We start from the raw sequence: 22,605 nt of genomic DNA on the forward strand, positions 1-22,605 counted from the left end.
CTCTGGTTTATTTTATCTCTTTTGTTTGTTTGTTTGTTTGTTGGGGTTTTTGGGGTATTGTAGATTATAATTCTATAGAAAAGAATGGGAACAACAAAAAGAAAGTGAGCACTCGTTGTAGAAATTAGTAAATAATTTATTAATGAGTAATAATGTAATAAATGAATATGGCAAGAAAAATATATAAGAGAAGTTGATTTAGGAAGGAACCTTAGTTGATTCACTGGTTAATTGGAATTAAAAATGCAATGAAATTCAACTTCTTAACACAGAAGACGTAAAAATCAGTTGGTCAGCAGAATGACTTTTTAAAAGAAATTATTAAAATATATGAAACAGAACCCTCATATTATGCAAAACCACCACAAAAAGTTGAAGCATGTATGAAAGTGACCACATGAAAAATTACTATCAAAGAATATAAAGTGTATTGCAGAATGCAAAAACTACAATTTAATAGGTGTCCTAAAAAAAATAAAGAAAGATTCTAAACCAAATGAGCAGAAAAGAGTAGAAATTCTGGCTAGTGACTTTTAGGGTAGTAATTAGTGAACATAAAAGGGATACCTTAGAGCAAATAGCCAAAGGCATGCAAACAATATAGACAATATAACTTCAAGATATCAGGTGTAGTAAGCTGAGGGAGAACTGGTGAGTCCCTTGACTGCAGTTGGTGAGGACAAGGAGGTGGCAGAGATTCTAAAATTTTTTTTTTTGCATTTGTATTTACCCGAGGAGGGACAGAGAAAGGCAGGTCTAGGAGGGCACCCATCCCAGGTAACCATTTTAAATAAATGTGTAGGAGATGGAAGAGAGGGTGTTGTTGAAACAATTGACTAAAACAAATAGAAGGGAGTCAGTGGATATGTGTTGCTCTAATTTTCAGCTTCTAACAAGAGCTAGTAATCAAAGAATGTCAGAGGTTGTGTTTATCACTTAAAAATGTGCTAAAAACCATTGTAAATTAGGGACCAGTGAGAAGCTTCAGCATAGGATACACATTTGTAATTTAGGGGTTTTAGAAATAAGGTAGCTGGCATCTGACCAGGAAAGCAATACAGAAAGATTGTCAATCTATTAGAATTTTGGTAGAGTGAGTGAGAATTAATCAATAGGGTGTATTTGAACTGTCAAAAAAACCCTTTAGCACAGCTTCTGTGTAGTAGAAGAAGCTCCTAAAGTAATCAAGTTTTGTCATAGGGCAAAGCATTACCAGACTCTGAGAGGAAAAAGCCACGAGGATAAATGAAACATTTCAGCAGAGTCAGAATTCCCCAAGCGTTTATGTGGAAATCCATGGAGTTGAAAAAACTATTGATTGTCTAGAAACAGGGATCAGAAGAAGGGGGCAGTGCTTGCAGAGGTCATGAAGGGGTTTGGGACCTCTGGGTCTGGAGTAGCACATACCCTGATGTGCAGTGGAGTGTGGGCAAACCTCTTGTGCTGCTTCTGAGGTGCCTGGCTCTGGAATGGAACTCTGCAGAGGTGTGCCAGCAGGCTGGGGTGGCTGAGGAATTCACTCCCTGGAGCTGTGCCCTTAGCCAGTGCTCCAAAGGTAGCTGGTAGCTCCAGGTGGAGCTTTCATGGTGCCACAGGAGCGTGTCTGCTCTGGGATTGCTGCACTGCATTCAGTGCAGAGCCTTAGAAAAGAGAAATGAAGAAGGTGATGCCTATTAGCATGAGAAATTTGAATTCATCCTGAGAAAAAACAGGCTGTGGAATAATTCCCTGAGAAGTTTCCCACAATGCACAAAGCCAGCAAGAAGGAAATAAAATACCAGGTTGTAGAAAGGAACTGCATTGAAAATACACTAAAAAAAGTGCTACAAAACCCCTACACAGATCATGTCACTGTGTTCCTCTAGACAGTCTATTCATTGCATAGAAACACATGGCACAGCAGCAACAATACTGAAAATAACTCTGTGCAAAGTCATATCAAAAGCTCAGTGCTAATTAATGTAGACAAGCTGTGGTAGGGACGGGAAGTGAAGGAGGCTGCATGAGAACTGAGCAAGTAAAAGTGTGTGTTTTTGTTTGCTGGGCTCAGTAGCAAGGGAGCAGCAAGACAACTGCAGGGCAGCAGGGGCACAGGCTGATCAGATCATAAACATTTGATAAAATGACACCAGTTTGACACAAATTGCTGTAACCTGTTGAACTGGAGCAGCAAGGTTGAAACAAGGCTCACTACAGTGGGCAGTGGGGTGTTTGGTTCTTTGTGGTTGGAGGTTTACATCATTGCTTGGTAAAGTGAAAACAGCAGCTATGTTACAGATTGTTTTGTAGAATACAAATCTCCTATCTGCAGAGTTTTTGTTCCATCATCAGTTTTTCACCTTGCTGGTCTAAGCCATTGGACTTATACACCAATTTCCACAGAAATATACATATTCTGTGTATTATTCTGAACAAAATGCAATGTAAACAGATTTCTACATACTTAAATAATATCTTTTGTAGAATATATTTATTTAAGTTTTATGTAATTACTACAAGTACAAATTACAAAGTTGGGATGGGATCAGTAAATTGCAGGATTTTTGAAAACAGTTCTCCTACAGAGTGACTCCAGTATTCTCCCCTAACTCACATATTCTTCTTACTATGTAACTAACACTTACTACTTACTCATCCACGTGGTTTGAACACTGCATTTCTGCAGACAGTTAAGAAATTTTCCTGACTTGAATGTTCATAAAATATGAAAGAAATTCTGAACTTGACTGGAGAAAATCAAATAAGTGAAATAACACTGGTGAGGAAAATAAAATGTTACTTTTAAAGAATTCCTATGCTTTCAATTCTAATAATTTCTGGTTAATTTTTCTTTCAGTAGTAGTTATATTAGCATTATTTTTATAAATAATATTACTACAGTTACCAAAACCCCTAATCCAGGAGTCAAACTCTGTTGGACCAGATTCTACAGGATATATAACAGAGATAATCTTCACAATGAATACCTGATCAGTCTGATTCTGCTCTATTTCTAATGCCTTGAACCAGGTCCTGAGATGGTAGCAGTGGAAACAGCACCATTAAATCTATCTATTTTGGTCTATAATTAATAGCTTTCATTTTTTAAAAGTATAATTTTGGTTCACTCCAGATGAGCAATAATTTTATAATGCTTTAGAGCTTTCCTGAAGTTTCATACTGACATTAGTGACAGAATAATTTTTCTTCCTATTAAAAGGTTAGGATTTTTTTTCACTATATAAAGCTAGTCAAAAATTGCCATAACACCTGAACTTTCTATGTAGACTTTTTTTTTTTTTTCTCCAAAAAAATTACTTTGGCAATGCTTAATCTACTTTGAAAGCAGGTTAAAATAAACTACATAAGGGCACAATTTCCTGCATGAGATAACAGTGTTTACACAGGGAGACATTCTGGAATAATAATTGTGTTTTAAAGTAGCCCCCTAGTTAGCTCTGCAACATTTTCTACCTACACTCAAGCGTGTTCATCCTCACTGATGAAATGGTGTCATTATCATGGAAAGTACTGCCAGCACCATCCACATATGTTGTGTATGAATCAGGATTTTATCCTGTTACATAGGACACAGAGGATAAAAAAGCTGGTCTCTTACCCCAAGAGCTGGTGCCTAAGCAGGGTGAATTGGAAAGGGGAAAAGAATCCCTGGTTTTGGACATTTTGATTTGTGTGGCATGGTTTGCAAACATCAGCACTCCCTTTGATAGGTGCACACAGTTCTGCAGAGGGTTTGGATGAGACTTATCAGTGCCATGCAAAGAAATTAAATATAGCTTTGGGCTCATCCCATGCCCATGCTTCTTTGCCTGGGATGCCACTGATTCCTTTTGCAGCAGAGAGTTCAGGAAGGTCTGAACACAATTTGGTCTCAGCACAAGTCCCTGTGTTTCTGTCCATGTGGGATCTGATGGTTTCGTTCTACAAAACATTTGTCACCTGCTCAACTTGATCTGTCCAAGTCAAGTTTGTTTACAAATGAAATTGAAAAGTTTTCAAAAGCCTTTTAACAGTTCAATGTTTAAGAATTGGACCATTAATTTATTTAAAATAATCTACCACAGAGCTGACACAAAGTGCAGTTGTAATAACTTACAGTCATTATCCACATCCCTGAATTAGATTAGAATAAATGACCTAGAGGAGAAAAATGTTTGTGTATTTATATCAGGACAAGAAGTGCCTCACAATCCTTTGATTATTTTTCAAAGGAATAAAAAAAAAGTGCATGTAAATATTTATTGTGTATTTTGATCTAGTTAGAATCATAAAGGCCCAATTCTGTATGCCAGGATTTGTAACACAACATTTTCTGCTGATGTTTAACATAAATATTTGAAAAGATGTTTTAAGCAAGAAGTCTTCACTGTCTTGAAACAACTTTCAAAAAAAGAGAAAGAAATTGCACTTTGGTAGAGTCAATATGATGGAGGAAGAATTTTCTTTCAATTTTTATTTGTTTAGTTACATCTCCTTTCTGGAAATTATTTGGGTGGTTTTATCACAGCTGTGATGGACATAATGGTATTCCATTTACATAAACATCAATAACAGCTTTTTGAGTGGGACACTTGATTAATTTTTAAAATTGAGGCCTGCCTGCATTTTTGCTTTTAAAATTAGCCTACATAATTTCTAATACAAATCAGGTATAAATCTGTGAGCTGTCTGATCCCTTCATTAATAGTTTTTAAATTCAATTTGTGGTTTTCGCACACACTTGAAGTAAAAAGGCACAGAAATAAAACCAAAGAAAATAGCACCAATAAATTGCATATTACAGTTCTTGGGGTAAGAAGAAAGCATTATAATGCTGGGTTAAATGAATAAACAAGTTGTATGTGCACAAAGAGTTGTTTCTTGGTGAATAGAACAGTTTTGTGGTCAAAAGGAACATCAAAACTATGTGGATATCCTGCATATCCTGCCACACTGAAATTCAGGGATTTATCCCTGCGACAAGCTACAGCTCTGATTTCTGATGAGAATGACTTTGCCTGTGCAAAACTTGTCAGCAGAAATGGAGGATGAGTTGAAAGGTCATCATCTAATAATGCCAAGGAACCTAATGAGAAACTTTTTCTTTTCTAAAAAGTCTAGTAGAGCATTCCCATATTTGCTGCATTTGAAATGCTGAGATTTGTTTGCTCACACCACTTCAGATGATACATCATCTCTGTTAGGTAAATAAATCTTACCAAAAACCTCCTACACCTGAAATAAAACTTGAACATGTGTGCTAATTAAAACATAATCGAGGGAGAGCAAGACTGATGTATTTTCACTCATGATAGCAGGTTCTTTATGAGCTTGGATAAACCACTTGTGATGATTCAACTGTTCAGTGTGTGTTGCATAACTCTGAAAGGTATTTTTATCTTACATTCATGGTTTACATTCTTCTTCGAAATGTATTCCTCTTGCAGCTCCTGCTCAAGGGGGAAACACTTAGAGAGCATTATTGCAGCAATAGGAAGGAAATGGATAGTTCAGAAAGCCAAATTGGAAAGGAATATATAATCACCTGAAGATAACTTGACTGTACCCCAATAAAGCCTCTAAATCACATTATTTTAATCAATTTTTATGGAAATAATGAATACAAGAAAGTGAAATAAGCATTCTTCTTTTAATTTTAAAGCACGGGTGATAGCTCTTAAATAGTATTTGCTTCAATCTGTTTGTGTAACTGTGGTCTTGGACAGAATTAACAGTGACCAGCACTGTACAAAATACTGATTAAAAATTGTACCTACCTTTAGGTTTGCATGATATCTCTTGTCTTAGATGACTCTAGAGCTCTTTCCAGCTACAGTGTAGGAAAAGAATTATGAAAGTTTTTAAAAATTAGCAAGTTCTATTTGAAAGAAAATTATGCTTTCAGTTAGTTTTAAAAATACAGAGTTTCCACTGCTTCTTTTCCTCCAATGGATACAAAATCTGTGTTTGCCAGTTCTAACTGGAATGCACACAAGTCTCGTGTATCTTAGCTATCTCAGGCTGGTGCTATATTTATTCATTTAGGTCAATTTTGGCAGTGCTTATGTGTGCTGTGCATCTACCATCTGTGGAGATTTTTCTTTTTAAATTATGAGATACCATTTTCTGTATTCCTACAAGTGGAGTATGAAGAAGACTGAAAAACCCAGCAGAAAGATTGCTTCAAACTTCAGAGTAATTTTTAAGATTAGTGTGCTATGGTGGTTTAAAAATCCAAAATTCCTCTTGTCCCATAAATTTAAATCCTGTGACAAAAGTAATTTAGCCACTTAGGGACACGAGTCTCTCTGGGAAGCATGGAGATGTTTGCAGTTAAAATATTCCGAGGCACTGAAGTTATTTATTTTTGATAGGCAAAATTCTATTCATTATAAATACATGCTGTTCCTCACTGTACAGACCTCCTCAGTGTGACAGTCAGGAGCTGGAGAATTGAGTGTGTGCCTGATCCTGGGTCTGTGTGCAGCAAATCTTTTCCTCTCTGCGTGCCCCTGCCCAAGGAACTCCTTGGCCTGCAGGGCAGAGTTATTATACTTGCCTTGGCTCTTTTGCTGCACACAACAACTGTGATTTTCCACAGTCATTTCCACTGCTTTCATTTCAGAGGGTTTCCTTTCCTTTGTCTTACTTTTTCTTGCCTTGACCCAAGCAGGGAAAAAAAAATAAAAATTAAAGAAATGCAGCAAACAGGCAGTGAGATGGGGAAGTGCATCTGTTTATCACGTTTGGGCAAGCACGCTGTGGGGGTCGTGCTGCTGTTTGTTTGGCAGCCCTGTAAACAGCTTTATTTGTGCATTAACCACTGAGAATCCACATTTCCATGCTAGTAGTCTGATGACTGCTGCTGGGAAGTAGCTGTGAATATATTTGTTTTAGAAACATAGTATGGTGAGGTCAAAAAAGTGAAAAATTAGGTGTTGGGTGCCTTTTTTGGAGAAGAAGTAGGAGATGCAATAAAAATATAATTTTTAACTACAATAGCTAACAAAATGTTGGAAGAACTAAATCTGATGTGGATTCACTGAAAATTCAAACTCTTCTGAGGTAATTTGCTTTTTTTCTTTGTTAGGATGATGGTTTTATTGGCTGGAGAAAATATAGTGGACATGGAGAGGCAAATTTTCAGAACTTGGTTCCTAAATTCTGCCTGAAAATCAAATGCTTGTCTGAGTTGCAAGAGTAAATCTTTTTTTTTTATAGACATGAACTTATTCTGTATGTGTAAAGGGTGTAATTTTACATGACATTTTTACAGGTCACCAGAAGTAATGCGAGTTAGAAAGGAAAAATAAAGGATGCAGAGTAGATCTCCCAAAGAAGTACAGGGATGAGAGACTCCTGTTTTTTGCAAGGGAGCTGAGTCTTCTGACTTTATCTTTTTCACCTTCAGCATCACGACTGCATTCAGCCCAGGAAAAAGATCCATGATGAAACTGCTTGAATGCAAACTTTTCTTTATTCATAAGGAACTTTATAGATGCTGATATTGTGAATTCATCTTTTGTCAGAGTCAAATTCTGTCACTTTGTGACTTTTTTTAGTTGGCTGTTTGGGCTTTAATTTAACATCCACCTGTGCTCAATTGGAATTTAGATGACAATTGAACGGAGCTGCACACGGCTGTGCGTATTGATAGGAGCTGAGATCTAAAAAAAGTTCTACCTTACAAATGAGATGCAGTAATAACATTTTTTCTGCTCCACTTGAGATAAAGGGCTGTGTGCTTTGTGCTTCCACGCTCCTTTATGGCTAGTGTAATGAATTTAAACAGGATCCTTTCCACCACTGGAATGTCATGTCAACCTTTAGCCCGTGTCAACCCAGCTTTTTTCCCTAACAAATCTGGGACATGGAGCCAGGGACCACTCCTGGAGGCAGATTGAACATGTTCACATGCTGTGGCCCACATGCTTGGTATGGCTGAGAAATTTTAATGATGTGGGTATAAATCATTCCATTCTGCTAGTCTTAAGTGACCAAGAATGGTGATGGGCAAACTTCATTTATGGATAGAAACAAGCCAGTGTGTGATTTTGGAAAAGAGAAGTTTGGAAAGGCTTGTGAGAAGGTTTTGATGCACTTAAGTGTGTTATCTTGGTAAACTGGGAAAGACTCCCTGAAATCAGAGTGTGTGCAGCTCATGACAAGCAGTGTGCTTTAGAAACAGGAAATAAAACATTCAGAAAAGGAGTGGGAACATACCTGTCAGGTCCTAAATACAACATTCAGAAAAGGAGTGGGAACATACCTGTCAGGTCCCAGTGCCAGCTAATCCCTGCTAGGAGGGAGGAGCGTTGGAAAAAAACATCATGGCAAAGATAAACTGGGTAGGAATTCGTAGAGTGATGCTGATGTAATGCTGTAATGCATGTTACCTCATGTAGGAACAAGTAAATTTAATTATTTCAGGCCAAATCCTGCATGAATAATTTAGGCAACTCTGAAGGCCACCAAATGGTGATCTGCATGTCTGCTTCTCCCTTGAATCTATAGGGAGCTGAGGCACTTATGAGCAATTTAGGAGGAATGGTTCATATCCCTCTTCCTGTCCTCCCCAGGGCTCTGAAAATTTTAAGTCACATTGTAGCTGGCCTTTAGTGTGTTCTGCATTGGTTAAGCTTCAGACTCAAATGTTCCTTTTTAGGCTTGTCAGAAATGTGTACTGCAGATGTTGTAAGAATGAGATAAAAATGGTGAATTTTGAAAAACAAAATAGAGAAACAAATAGAGGGGGGGAAAAAAGAGAAGATTGAGGAGAGCAAATTACTGTTGCACACAAACACATAAGCAATTTTTATTTAAAAAATAATTATAGAAAGGAATCAAATGCAAGTTTTACTAAGGATGATACCAAAATTATTAGCTTTTAGTGAATTGCAAAGAATATGAATCTGGTAGTACAACATCCATGCAATTAGAATAAATTGTTGACAGAGAATTTGGAAATATTCTTAGGGAATATGCTCTGTGCTGTAAGTGTTACATACATCAGGAGTAATTTGGGAGTTACTTAATAGGCTTTTAAACAGGACATAATTATAAGAACTCTTGCAAAATTAAATATTCTGACTTAAATGGTGATGTCATGTATTATCTTTAGTGTTTTCAGGTAGATAATGTGGTTATAATAGTACAGAAAGACAAAGAAGCTTTATTCCCACTGTGTCTTGTGGAAAAATAGTCTTTTGTGTTTTAATGGTACATTATTGAATATAGCTTAGTACTTTTCTCTGCTGAGTTGTAGTAACTAAAAAGCATTGTTTCAGTAGTAAATAATCAGAACCAGAGATAAATCAAATCTGACATCTCCTATGCCACTGGGCTGTTGCTGGGGGTGGAAAAGAAAATTCTCTGCATTTAGAACAGAAAATCAAATGCACATAAAAGTATCTTGTGTGCAGCAGAACATTGATGACAAAATCCAGGGCTTGATTCAAAAAGTCAATCCTTCTTAGTCATGTGCTTGATGTAAAGCACATGTTGATTAAGGGCACTGCTTAAATGAACTGGGAATTGGGTAGTTGCTCTTACTGAAAAGCTTTTTTCTTTTTTTTTTTTTCCTTTTTTTTCCCCCCTTTTTCTTTTCCAGAGGATTAGCTAAGTCCAGGTAGCATATAAATCTCAGAGCACCCATTAGCACCAGAGAAACATTATTTCAGTGGCTGTCATGATGTGTCAGCATTTTTATCAGGCATCTCACGTGCCATATGAAAATAGTTGCATTTTTGCATCAAAAATACCTAAATACCTTTTAAGTATGTATTTTCCAATCTCAAAATAAAGATAAAAGAAGTGGCAATGTTTGTAAGTCAGCAATTTTATATAAAAAAAAATTTAAAATAATGATTTGTTGTTGGTCTCAAACATGATGTTCAAATTTGAAAGGTAGCAGTTTTGTACCTAACTGCAAAGGACAAACCTCTTGTCCCTTTTCCTGGAGTAGGTTTTGTCATGTATTTATATATAAAACCTATTTGTCATGTTTCCTGCATTATGGTCAGTGCAGTATCCAGCACTGTCAAATTCTGGCATGGTTAGGAATCCTTCCTTCTTGAACTGATTTAAATGAATATAGACATGGAAATGTATGCACTTAATGAAAGCAGAAAGAAAAGCACAATATGTGTGGTTGCATAGTTTTCTTTATACAAAAGACAGGGGTTTTTTTGCATAATCATATTTGTTCCAGAAGTAAAGATATACTCTCAAAGGAAGGAAAGATTTTAATGGCCTGTGGAGATAATTTATTTAGCTAAAATCAAGCCTGTTTCCAGAAAAGTTTCAGTGCAGCAATAAAAACTTTTGCATTTTGGCCTGCTCTAATTTATTCACAGCCTGAAGACCCAGTGCTCACAATTTTCTTGTTTCACATGAAATCTGGGTAATTGTGCCCATCAGTCCAAACGCTGTTGGTTTATTTTAGAAACAATATTTACATCTTGGGTTTTGCAGATGCCAGAAGGAGCATTTCAGCCACACTGAATGCCAAATTGTTATTGGGGGCAAGTTCTACCCTGGGGCAGCTGCAGGTTCACGTGCAGGAGCTGCTCCTGCCTTGCCTGCCTTGGGAATGCCAGAATTTGACAGGCAGAATGTGGTGCTGTTCTCACCTGACACCTTTAGTGGCCTTCAGGACCCTTCAAACACGCTCCTAAAGCACACAAACAGTGACCACCAAAGCCAACAGGCTCACTGACATTAGGGGACATTTGATCTTGTTAAATTATTTATCTTTATTTTTAAGTACAAAAGTAAGGATGTTCCATTTTCCTTTTTTTTTTTTTTTTCCCTCCCCAACCATTTGATATAATGCAGTCAAAAACCCACATTAATTGTAAAATGTAACATGGACATCTAGAATTCAAGGTGTTTTATCCAAGAGTTCTCTGCAGAATATATAAATTTGAAGAAACAAATCTCTTCACTTTAGCCTTGAAAGAAAAGGAAAAGAGTTCCCCTTAAACTAATTCATAAGGAAAAGATGTATGAGTAAAATGCTATTTTTATATTTGTGTACCAAATTTTATTGGCCTGGATAAGACACTCTCTTTTTATAATGCCACTAACGGAATATTCATAAAATATTATTATCAATGCTTTAGCAAACTTCTTTAAGTAATAGATCATTTTTAAAAGAAAAAAAAAAAAAGACTTTATGGATTGCAAAATATACTGAATTGACACTTGCAGTGACTGGAATGCTTTTTTATCCACAGAACATGGGTGGCAGCAGAGTAATCCCCATCCTACATCCCCCAGCCCCAGCCCCAGCCGAGTGTCTCACCCTTTACCTGGATGCACCACTACGAAGGGTGAGGGAGCTATGGTAGTTTGCTCTGCATTCCCATTTCCTCTTTCCAAAAAAACATAGGTGCTGATGTCTGAACTTGAGCTAAGTGGAATAGCCAGGTTATTTCTGACAGAATACATTCTACCATTGCTTAGGTCCTGGTCTCCATCTGCTTGGGCTGAGCTAGAGCAGAAATGCTGAACTTGCAGTCTGCTTGGTTGGTTGGTTGGTCACTAGAATTCTCATTTTCTGGCTCTGGATTTAGTGAAGAGCCACGTTTCATATGCCACAGTTAACATGTAGACTGTAAGGCAAACCATCAAAATACAGAGGACAGTTAATATTAACAATGAAAATTTCAAACCAACCTTGCCCTAATGCATATGAGGTAATTAACCCCTTTTCAAATTATTGCTCACTGCAAGTGAAGCCAGAATAGCTGGGCTGTTTCTGAGTGAAATGCAGGAAGTTACAGCATCCTGTGTTTTTATCCTCATCTGCTGTGCTCTGTGGGGAAGGCTTGAGGAGGCACACAGTTTGTACAGGGGACCCACAGGAGAAGATAGTGAACTGAGTGCTTGCACTACAGCCTGTAGGTGAAAACAAACAGTGCTTGGATATTGTCTGAACGTAAAAGAATGTAGATCTGAAACAAGATCAGAGTTTACATAGGGGCTTTACTCTGTAATGCTGTTGCAGGTGTTTTTTTATTTAAAAGAAAGGGGCTTAGGTCACCTTTCTCTTAAGTGTAGGGGGATCAGGAGTATATCTGTAACAGCAGCAGCATGGCTGGTATTTGATATTTTTTGGAAATTTTATTGTCTATCAGTTCCCTTGGATCTTTGGGCTGTTGGCACTTCTGGGGGGAGCTCAGCAGTTGTTCTCTTAAGAGCAGAAGTAATGCTGCAGGAGCTTGTGGAGCTCTTAAATATAGTCCAGAGGGAACGTGACAATAGTTATAAAGGTGTAGGATGTGTTACAAAAGGTCTAGGATGTGCTTTTATTGCTGCTGGGGTTGCCAGCTGTGGAGGGAAGCACTGGGCCCTTCCTCTGTCCCTGTTAGATTAACTACCACTGCTAAGGAGGAGCAAAATTTGCTTTGGAGAGTTTGAAGGTGTTTCAAGCTCAGGCAATCCCTTCTAGGCTTTTCCAGAAGAGCAAATGCTCCTGCCTGTACTCATAGTTATAAAGTAGTAATCTGACATCAAGTTTGGATGCAATAGGATGATTTGCAACAGGGTGAAAGGAATATTTATTAGAGACAAGGGCTTTACGTTATTTTCTGTTCATTTCTGATCCATGAGCCAGGAATAATTACTGCATACTTTCTTTTTCCTGTTTATTATGTTGGTGTTTTTATTTTCTTTTTCTGTTCAACCACTGCTGATGTCTTTACATTTCTTCTCTTATCAGTCTACATAGAACTAACTCACTGTGGATGGGAGGTTTATTAGGGTGTATTGAGCAACAAAAGAATCCTAATATATTTTTGCCAGGTCTTTTTTATTTTATTTTATTTTATTTTATTTTATTTTATTTTATTTTATTTTATTTTATTTTATTTTATTTTATTTTTATTCCACATCAATTTTATGCTTTAAGTACTCTTACTGTAATGCTCAACATCTTTGTTGTTCCGGGAAGGATCGATACAGCACAAATCTTGTACCCTAAGAATTTTAATTGTAATGCTTGTGAATCTTTAATCATCTTGTTCACCTCAAATAATATTAGAATATATGTGCAATTAGTATAATTACATTACCAGAATCATGAAACTGCTTATTATTAAAGCCTTTTTTCTGACTACCCATACTCACACAGCCTTGAAGCTTCCCTGTGTACTAGTTTGAGAGTTCAGCACAGGTGATAAAATAGGGATGAAAGAGAGAGCTGTGATCTCAGAGGAGATATTAGGCACCAGAAATTATGGTGTTCTTGTTCCAGCTCTTACACTGACTGTGATACTTCCATTTCTATAGCACTTGCCATCTCTGGATCTCAAAGTGGATTATAAAGAATAGTGATTTAAACCTTCCTGCACCTCTAGGAGATAGGTAAGCAATATTATTCCCATTTTACAGATGGAGAAATTGTGATACAGAGAGGCTTAGTGTTGGTTTTTAAAAAGCTTATTTATGAACACACATGCATGCACACACAGAGAACCAGATGTCAGAACTTTCATTTCTCTCTTTTTTAAGTTGAGTCCATCCTCCTTTCCATTTAACCTCTCTGATTTATATTCCCCATCTGTAAAAAGACGGAAGCTGATGTAGACATGGAGAGATTTGCTTGCACGTAAATTTCTGTGCAGAACGAGAAAAAAAACCAAACAAACACAGAACACAAAAAGTTGCCTCTAAAATCCAATGTTTTTTATGTGTTGGCAGAGGATATTTAAAGATTTGGTACAATTTTTGTAAGTGGGGAGAGTTGCAGTAGTTCTGCAATTTAATGCATAATGTTTAGTTATCGCTATAAAAGGGCTTTATTGTTTTGTAATATAAGCATGCTAAGTTGAGATTAAAACCTTCAAAATGCATCAATTTACATGGCAAAAGGCCAGACACAGCCAGTAACTCAATCTCTGCATTATCTGAAGGATGGTGCCACATCAGCACCACCAAGGCACCGTGTCAGACAGGAGTGGGGCAGTGGTGCTTCATAAAAGCAGCAATTACCCCAGCTGCATCTCTGTTTATCTTTCTCCCAGCAAAGTCCTGCTGTGTCTCTAGTGCAGCACAAGTTCCTCAGTGGCAGACACCAATCTAGACAGCTGTGCCTGAATATTTACAAGAGAACTGAAATTATGACTGAACTTTGGGAAAAAAAGTTTTAAAGATCCAATATAAGTCTTGTCATTTTTAGTACTATTATTGGAATGACTGTTTCTTGTAATATTAAAAAAAAAGATACTTTAAAAGATATCTGGATTAATCTGATCATGTACTGCATCAAAACCTCATGAAGGTTCTAATTATTCTTGAAAACATTGTTTAAAACACATCTTGCAGAAACTTTTAAAAATTCTTTCTAATTCTGCTACTAATTTGCTACAGAACTGAAACACTGAACACATCTATTAGATGTTTTAATTTTAACGACACATCTGGCAATTTTCTGTATGTTGAACAGAGAGCTTATAGAAATGTTTTTCACATTTTTTTGTGTGCACCCTGTAGCATAGGCAGGCTAGATTAGACAAAAATACATCACCCACACTAACATTTTCCTGTAGGTAATCTGACTTCCCTGTGATAGAATTCCCAGATTTCATGCCTTTAGCAGTGAATATGTAGGAAATAAGTATGGCTAATGTATATATTTCTGTTAAATGGAACGGAGACTGGATGTGTTTATGTGTTACCATGCAAGCATCAAACTGCACGTGATTCAGGATTCATTCAAAAGTTTAGATTCCTTTTTGTTTCAGTTGTAAAACTTCATGCAGAGAAGCAGACTGAAATTCAGGTAGGGATTTAGCTGATTTGGAGCTAAGGTAACACCTGATTTTATCACTACAAGCTTTACCAGATAATAATGGTGCTGATGCTAATTATAATACTTGAGCAAGTGAGTTAGCTCGTTGTTTAAATGTGGGACTGAGATCAGAATTTAACCTGGGGTCTTCCTGAATGCTAGTACAAATCATTTGTTACTTTTGCTCCCAATTACAGCTAAATTAGCAGGTGTCTGGAGGTAATATAGCTGCTGCAGCTGGTGGACTGGGATATGGCTTTGCTAATGCATTGACCTTCTTCATCTGTGTAACATGAGTTAATTTTCAGCCTGACAGTAAATGCTGAAATTTGAATTGTAGCACTAATGCACCATTTTTTTCATCTGTCAAACCAGACTGAAGGGTCATTTAGTGATGAGGGTAATGGTTCACTTTGAAAGAGAAGGAAAACCGGCTTCTGAATTCTAGGGGGAATTCTAGATCTTGCTTCAAAAAAAAGAAGCTGAACTAGGGAAAAATTAGCCTGTGAAATTCCAGTAATACTTCACCTGTAAGTCTGAGTAATTGCCTTATCCTTATACTGATTCTGTACAGGCACATTGGAATATTTGCCATGACAAGTTAGACAGAATAATAAAACAGCCTATGAAATTTGGTATTCAGGCTATCAAGCCTCAAAAAGAGGATTTCTCTGAAAAGTGAATCAACATTAAACTGTTTTCTATAATGGGAATTTCCAGCATCAGTTTGTGACAAGTTTTGATTGTTTCTCTACACCCTAAGAAATCCTAAACCTAAGAACTGTTGGAGACTGAATTTTTAAAATTTTTGTTCCTCTCAGAAGTTTCTTTCTTTCTCTCCTGCAGCACGGAAAAGGATATGCTAGTCACTTCTACAGGACTTACCTGAAGCAGCATGATTTGCACAAAAGAAAGTCGACCAACAAAAAGCATCAGCTTTCAACTTCATTATCTTGGCCATCCAGTTCTGTGTAACTGAAGGATTTGTGTGCTGTTGGAGACATCCTGGCCAACAATAGGACCTAATTGCTCTCAGCAGGCCTGAGAAATGAGTTGAAATGTGTAGAACTGTAGAAACTTCAGAGGCAACTGATCCTGCCTCTCTGATCAGTGTGTGCCTGTTTACAGCACTATATATCTTTCTCTCTCCAAAATGTCACTGAGCCCTTTAGATGTTTATATTCACCACAAAAAGCCAATCGTACAGATAAAAGAGATGTGCATTATAAATGCAATATCACTGTTTTAAACTTGACTGTTTTATATTATTTTTGTGTGATCAAGTGTTCCCCAAACTATTCCAACTTTACAAGAGAGATTGTGATCATGTTCTTTTCACCTGTGGGTCATAAAAATGTTGTTAATCTGAAGACCCACAAAATTATCAAAGACATTTCTGTAGTTTATACACCGTGTTGCAAAGTGTTTACTGTACTATTTCAAAGCTTCTAAATAAATATAAAATATATATATATTATATTATATATAATTTTCCGAAAAACGTGGTACAACTTAGTTGATTTTTAAATGGATTCATACAGTCTACACCATACACTAAAGTGAGAAGATAATTCAGGGTTCCTAAGCTATCCTTGCTAAAAACAAAAAATAAAATAAACCTTTAATAGTACTCCCCCAAAATTCGTATTTTGGTCGATCCTGTTTTTCTTGTTTAAAAAGAAAAAAAAGCTGTAAGCAACAACATTTTGTCGAAAAAGTTGTAAGGAATTTTCAATGCCAAAGATGCAGCTGTCGATATTACCCGAATGAGCGCTATGTACTATCAGAGGTATAAGTCACTCTCCATTATTTTGGTTATGTTTCTATGGTTTTTAATTTGGAGTCACGAAATCTTTTATAAGGCTCTATAAATTCACCTGTATATGTTGTTAAAAAGAACACTGGGTGTCTGTACATTTTGCAATGTAAGATATAATGTAAGTGAAGTTAAGTATTTTAAGAAAATCATCCCCAGCTCATAAATATGTATACAAACATACATAAATACATACACACACACAAACACCCACACATCTCTCTTTAACATAGTTTTGTGAAACGATACAAATATATTGCCTAAAAATATTTCTCTTGTGGCTAGGAATAGTTGTTGATAGAATTCAAATTACAAAGGCAAAGTATATGCCAGCCTCTTTTATCACAAAGGAGATTTCCAATTAGGAACATGGCACATTCTCAGCTGACCCCTGTCCCATTGGAGTCAAAATGGTGTTGGCCACCATCTTTGTTGGGAAAAGGATTAAGCCCTTGCATATAATCTTTATGTTCTGTAATAATTCTGTGGTCTGAAACAGTATCTTAGAGCGTTTCTTTTCTATGAAATATTGAAAAAAGCAAAATTTCAAAGGTAAAGTTTAAAACTACTTTCATGTCCATGGAGTTTAAATACCATTTACTAAATGTAAAAATCTAGTAAAATTTTTTCTTTTTTTTTTTTTTGTGCTGTGATTTTTTCCCCCCAATGTACCTTAATATTTCAAATAATGAAAGCAAATGAGTGCACACCTTATCAGCCAATGCCTAGCCAAATGCAAAGCAATTTCTAATGAATATTCAATATTAAGTAAACCAAGAGAAAACGTTTCATTGGTTGCAGTGGGATTTGGATCATGCCATTATATAGGAATTCTATTGTCCCCACCAGTGATGCCATGGGATGAATGTGTGAGAGGTCATTGCTATGTCATAATAGAATTTGGGTTTCTTATTTTTGTTTGTTGGTTCTTGGGGGTTTTTTTGTTCTTTGTTTCTATTAGATATGAGTGTATAAATCACCTGTATGAAAACCATCCTGCTGTGTTTCCAAATATACACAGGGAATCCAAGATTCCTGATCAAATTCCATGACTTCCTTGCACACCTAGTGGACTAGGCCCTGAAGTAGTTAATTTAATATTCCAAACAAAAAAATATGCTCATTAAACACATCTAGCATGTTTGTGTAACTACAAATTGTTTCATGAGATCCTTTTGAAATTGTGTGTTATACAAAACTCAACCCAAAAATCCCCCAAACCACTTCAATAACTATTGATTTGAGCAAATACAACAGTGAAATATTCCTCCTGCTTCAGGTACTTTTAGTTGCCTGCAGGCTTCATTTATTTTATGAAGAAAAACAGTGGAATTTTGACAAATATTTCATTTAAAAGAGATTGTTTGATTCTTGTTTCTGCTTTTAAAGCAAGAAAGCCCTTGCCATTTTTAAACCTGTTTCTAAGTAACTTTTTAATACAGACATATATTGGAATTTATGGTTGTTTTCAGTCTTTGGGAGGAAAAGGAAATAGTTTTATTTTCTATTCCATGAACAACAAAAGTGCTTCCATTTAATGAAACTCTCTTTACATTTTGCATGCCATTTTTTTTCTGAAAAAACTATTAACCATATCCATGTCCTGTCATTAATTTCCAAAACTGAACCCTTTCCATCAAGTGTGATATACATACAGATTTATTAATCTTTTTTTTTATTAAATGGTAAATACCATTGGCATTGGTCCAAATATACACAGAAATCCTGAGTTCCCTGGGAGAGTCCTAGAGGGAGTCATGGTAGGATGCAGAACTGCCAAGGGAAAGGAAGAATTGAAGTACCCCAGCCTGAGCTCCGGAGATAGAGCTGTAGCTTTTGCTGGTTTCCCTTGCCCACTGTGAATTTTGGTGCACTAACACTGGCTGGCACAAGCCTTGGGACACGTTTAACCCCAGAACAGAGCTGCTGTCCCAAGAGAAGGCAGTTTGGGCAGTGCAGAGGCTCCATTTGTTCTGCTGCTTTGTTCCGGTGGGCATCTGGCCACCTCCCATTGAAATTGCCTTGTTCAGCATCCCCCACTGCTCCATCCTGCTGCTGGGTGCCTGCCTGCAGGGACAGCTCTGGAAATGCCTTCAGGCATCAGCTCCTGTGTGTGCCTCTTGCTTTGAGCACAGGGGATGCAATATTGAAGGACTCCCATTTGCGTTTTGGACCCAACAGCGAACTGAAAGCAATCGGGAAATATTTAGCTTCAATATTAAGGGGACAAAGATTGATATCCATAAAACTGGGATAAAAAAGGTTTTGGAATCTCCTTCATTGGACAGTTCAAATAAACACCTGTGAGGGATGATACAAGTGTACTTAAACTTGCCTCAGTGAAAGAGCACAGGGAAGGCTCTCAGTCCTGTTCTGTAATGTTCCTAGTGGGGCACGCAAAGCTTTGGAGGAGTTAATCTCACACAGCTGCAGGCATAAGAATGCTCTGTCCTTCAATTAGTTCTCTGAAGCAATATTTAATGTTTAAATTTACAATTTATGAGCATAATAGAGCAAGCTGCCTGTGAGAATAACTGTCTTTGGAGTAAATTAGAGTTCAAGCAAAGAAGACAGGGTCTTGTAAAAGATGACAATGTGGAATCAGGTCTGTGAATCTTTTTTTTCTAATCCCTGATTTGGGTATGTAGCAATAGATTTCTAAGCAGCTTGCCGATTAAAATTCTTCAAAATCAGACTAGTTTCTTCCAGATGGATTCTTCCAAAACTTAGAAATACTAAAACATTTCACTTGTTGAAATAAAATTCCAATTTTTTACAGCAATTTTTGCTATCATGCCTATTTGAGGGAAAGTATTTTCATGAACATATTCTTAAATTTCTGGGAGAAGGTGTAGCAATTGTTCATTAGTGTTGTTGCAAAATTAGGTGAAATGAAAATACACAGATAAATACAATTTGTGAAGATTCCTGCATTTTAGCCTCTATATGGTTGTGGGGGAGATGTGTGTGTGCGTGTGTGTGTGTGTGTGTGTATAATATAGTTCAAATTCTGGGAAGTTGCCATGGGATTTTTTCTTACAGCTCCTATCAGTAAATGTAAACAAAAGGGTAGAAACACATGTTAGGGTGCTACAAAACTAGACTTGTTCCTTAGTGTAGTAATTCAATAATTAAATTCAGCCCCTTCTTCATGTGTTATACCCACAACCAAGCACACAACATTTTTTTTTTTTTTTTTTTTTAACTTCCAAAATGTTACCTGCACATAGAAAGGGTTTTTTTTTTCATTCTTTGTTAAAATAATATCATTCCTCAGGGTAAAGGGTGGATAAATAGATAGTCTTCCTAGGCTGATAAATTGCAATTGCAATTTTGCAAGGCTGTTAAATATTTGTATGTCTTACCTGGAGAAAGCTGATCATATCCTGCCACTGTTCCATGTTCCAGTCTCGAGGTTTATGCCATTTGGACTTGTGAATTAAAACCTATACAAAGGTGTAGGGGCCAAAATAAGCATCTTTGATATACATTTAGTTACTGAAATTTGATTGCAAAAAGTTGGCATCAGATGTCTGTCTATAAAGGGTAAAAAGTTGTTTATTCTATTCTAGTTCCAGTAATGTAAAAGACAGCCAGTAGGACTTTATTATAATATTGTGCTGTGACAAATTCTGAAACTGTGAGTCAAATCCTTTGCACTGATCCCTACAATCAGAGATCAAACTCTTCTTAAAGAGCTCCTTCATTTTATTTTGTCTCTAAGAAATGGATACATATATATATATAAACAAATATACACAGCCATTACAATCCATTGTTGAGCATCTGTGTTTTTGTAGATATCCTCATATGTAAGAAATAAGCAAGAACTAACTTGGACAGATTTCTTGAACTGAAATTGTTTTTGAATTTGAATTTGTTAATAAAGTTCATGATATTGACAGACATCAAGAAAAATGAAATCTCTGTGGGTGTAGCTCTCCAGAAGGCAAACGCTTCATTTAGGAAGCATCTTGTCAAAAAACTGTATAGATGCAACTGCTGGAAATCTTGCTGAGTCAAGATGAAAGATGCTGTGCTAAAGCTTTCTTGTTCACTGTGTCAGCACTGATTAAAGTGTCCTCTGGATGGTAACCACTTTAGGCAAGCAGAAGATATCAAAAATTGCAAACAGGATTCTGATAATGTTTACCATCTCTGTGGAAGAGACACTTAGATAAATAGGTGAATATATACTGAAATACTGGTATATATCACACAATATGGAAAGAACACTTAAGTCAAACATTTAATAAAATAGAATGCTTTCAAATACATGTACTTCAAAGATTAAAGTTCATCTGATACTCAGCTTAGAAGCATATTTTGGGTAACTCCTCTTTGATTTGCACTAACCCTGGAGAGCAATGTATTGTATGACAAAGCCTTACCACTACGTGATAAAGGGAATGTATCCAAACCAGCCTTAAGTTTTAGAAGTCTTGGATCCAAACCTTCAGGTTGCAAAACTGAGCTGTATTTTATATGCATCAGAGCCTAATTCCATTAAAGGCAGTGGCCCAAGTTGCAGTGATCTGAAGGAGAGCAAAAGGAAGTTTTCATTTCTTTCTTTATGCATTTTTAAGCAAGAGCAGCCTGCGATAAAATTATTTGACATCAGAAAAGGGAAACTTCACTGGCTTGGCTTTTAAAAAAGCTGCACCATCCAGTTTGAAAATTTGAAAGTTTGGACATGGCTATGTGTCAGTGTAAAACACCTTTCTGATAATTTTATCTCAAAGTAAATTAACACGAGATATTAAGTGATATAAATGTTTAGGTTTTCTATTAAGATAGAGACAGAAATGCAGTCCTGAGAAGACAGAGTCATGTTTTTATTATGCAGAAGTTCAGACAACTAAAAATTAATTGGGACAAAGTATTCTTGCACTGCCCCAGTTGTTGGTTAAAAATGTGAGCAAAACAAGCAGAGAAAATATCAACCTCCACCTCATGGATGTTTTCTCTGGAAGGTAACAAACAGATCCTCAGAACGTTATCTCCTCTCAGACTTGGCTGAAGATGTTTTCTATCACCTTTGCTGGTCTAACACATTGGAGTGTGAAAGCACATTCACCTCAGTGGAGGGAGAGTATCCCCATTTGTTGAGAATGATCTGGAAAAAAGACCTAAATGAAGCCTGATGTCAAAATTGCCTAGTAATTCCATCCCCATCACTACAGCTTTTCTAACCAGGTATCAGAATGATTTAGGCTGGAACGTTATGGGATGCTGATGGAAAAGCAGTGGTGTGGCACTGTTCCTATGTGAAGAACAAAAAGAGAAAATTGAGAGAATGTCCTCTGCTCTTCCCAGTCTCACAGACAGCATTAATGGATACTTAAATAGTGTTTTGTTCAGGAACATAAATATCATGAAAGGAGAAAGATTTCACCATGAGAGCAATATATTTGTTGTGACTTGAGCTATATTAAAAAAAAAAAAACAAAAACAAACCAAGGATGCAAGGAAACATTCTCCTGCTCAGACTGCTGAAGATGAGGCTAAATGACGCCCTTGGAGCTCACAGCCATTCAGTTTTTGAGAGAGGCTCTGTTTGATTTATATTCTGGCTTTCAACAAAGAAAGAGAAGAGAGACAGTGTGCTGGAAGTTAAAGATAGGTAATTAGTATAATCTAGGGGGAGAATACAATATACCTTGTAATAATATCATTAAACCTCACTGAGCCGCTTGAAACGATCTGTTAAAATTAAACAAACAAGCAAACAAAACGCCCAAAACAAGAAATAAATCTGCTTCTTGGCACTCCAGGTACACATTTACATTCCATCCATCACAGCTAAGTGAAATGAAATGGCTGAGGTACATATGTGAGGTATCCTATTTTTCTTACACCTGTTTCCAGGGGAAGGGAAGGGGGGCAGTCCTGGTATCCAGCACCTCCCTGGGGACAGGAACATTCTGGAACATTCCTTATCCTATTGTGAAAATTAAAGAATTTGCAGACTTCCTTCCAGATGTATTATTATATATTCTGCTTCAAATACTACTTT

General features: G+C 36.7%; 1 protein-coding gene across 3 annotated transcripts in view; it reads left to right on the top strand.

Annotated features, from left to right (window-relative positions):
• PCDH10 (protocadherin 10) overlaps positions 1-17,226 on the top strand; it is a 34,219-nt gene extending 16,993 nt beyond the window's left edge. Inside the window, exons 5-7 of one of the 3 annotated variants that reach the window (XM_033059700.2) lie at positions 11,217-11,312; positions 13,273-13,347; positions 15,620-17,226. In XM_033059700.2, the coding sequence (XP_032915591.1) occupies positions 11,217-11,312; positions 13,273-13,307 (131 nt within the window). In that variant the 3' untranslated portion in view covers positions 13,308-13,347; positions 15,620-17,226. The remainder of the gene's footprint in view (positions 1-11,216; positions 11,313-13,272; positions 13,348-15,619) is intronic. The other 2 variants (XM_033059701.2, XM_033059702.2) reach the window with 2 other exon arrangements.
• Positions 17,227-22,605: the final 5,379 nt, after the last annotated feature.

The sequence above is a fragment of the Catharus ustulatus genome, chromosome 5 (genome assembly GCF_009819885.2).
Source record: "Catharus ustulatus isolate bCatUst1 chromosome 5, bCatUst1.pri.v2, whole genome shotgun sequence".
In the NCBI taxonomy this organism is placed as follows: Eukaryota; Metazoa; Chordata; class Aves; order Passeriformes; family Turdidae; genus Catharus; species Catharus ustulatus.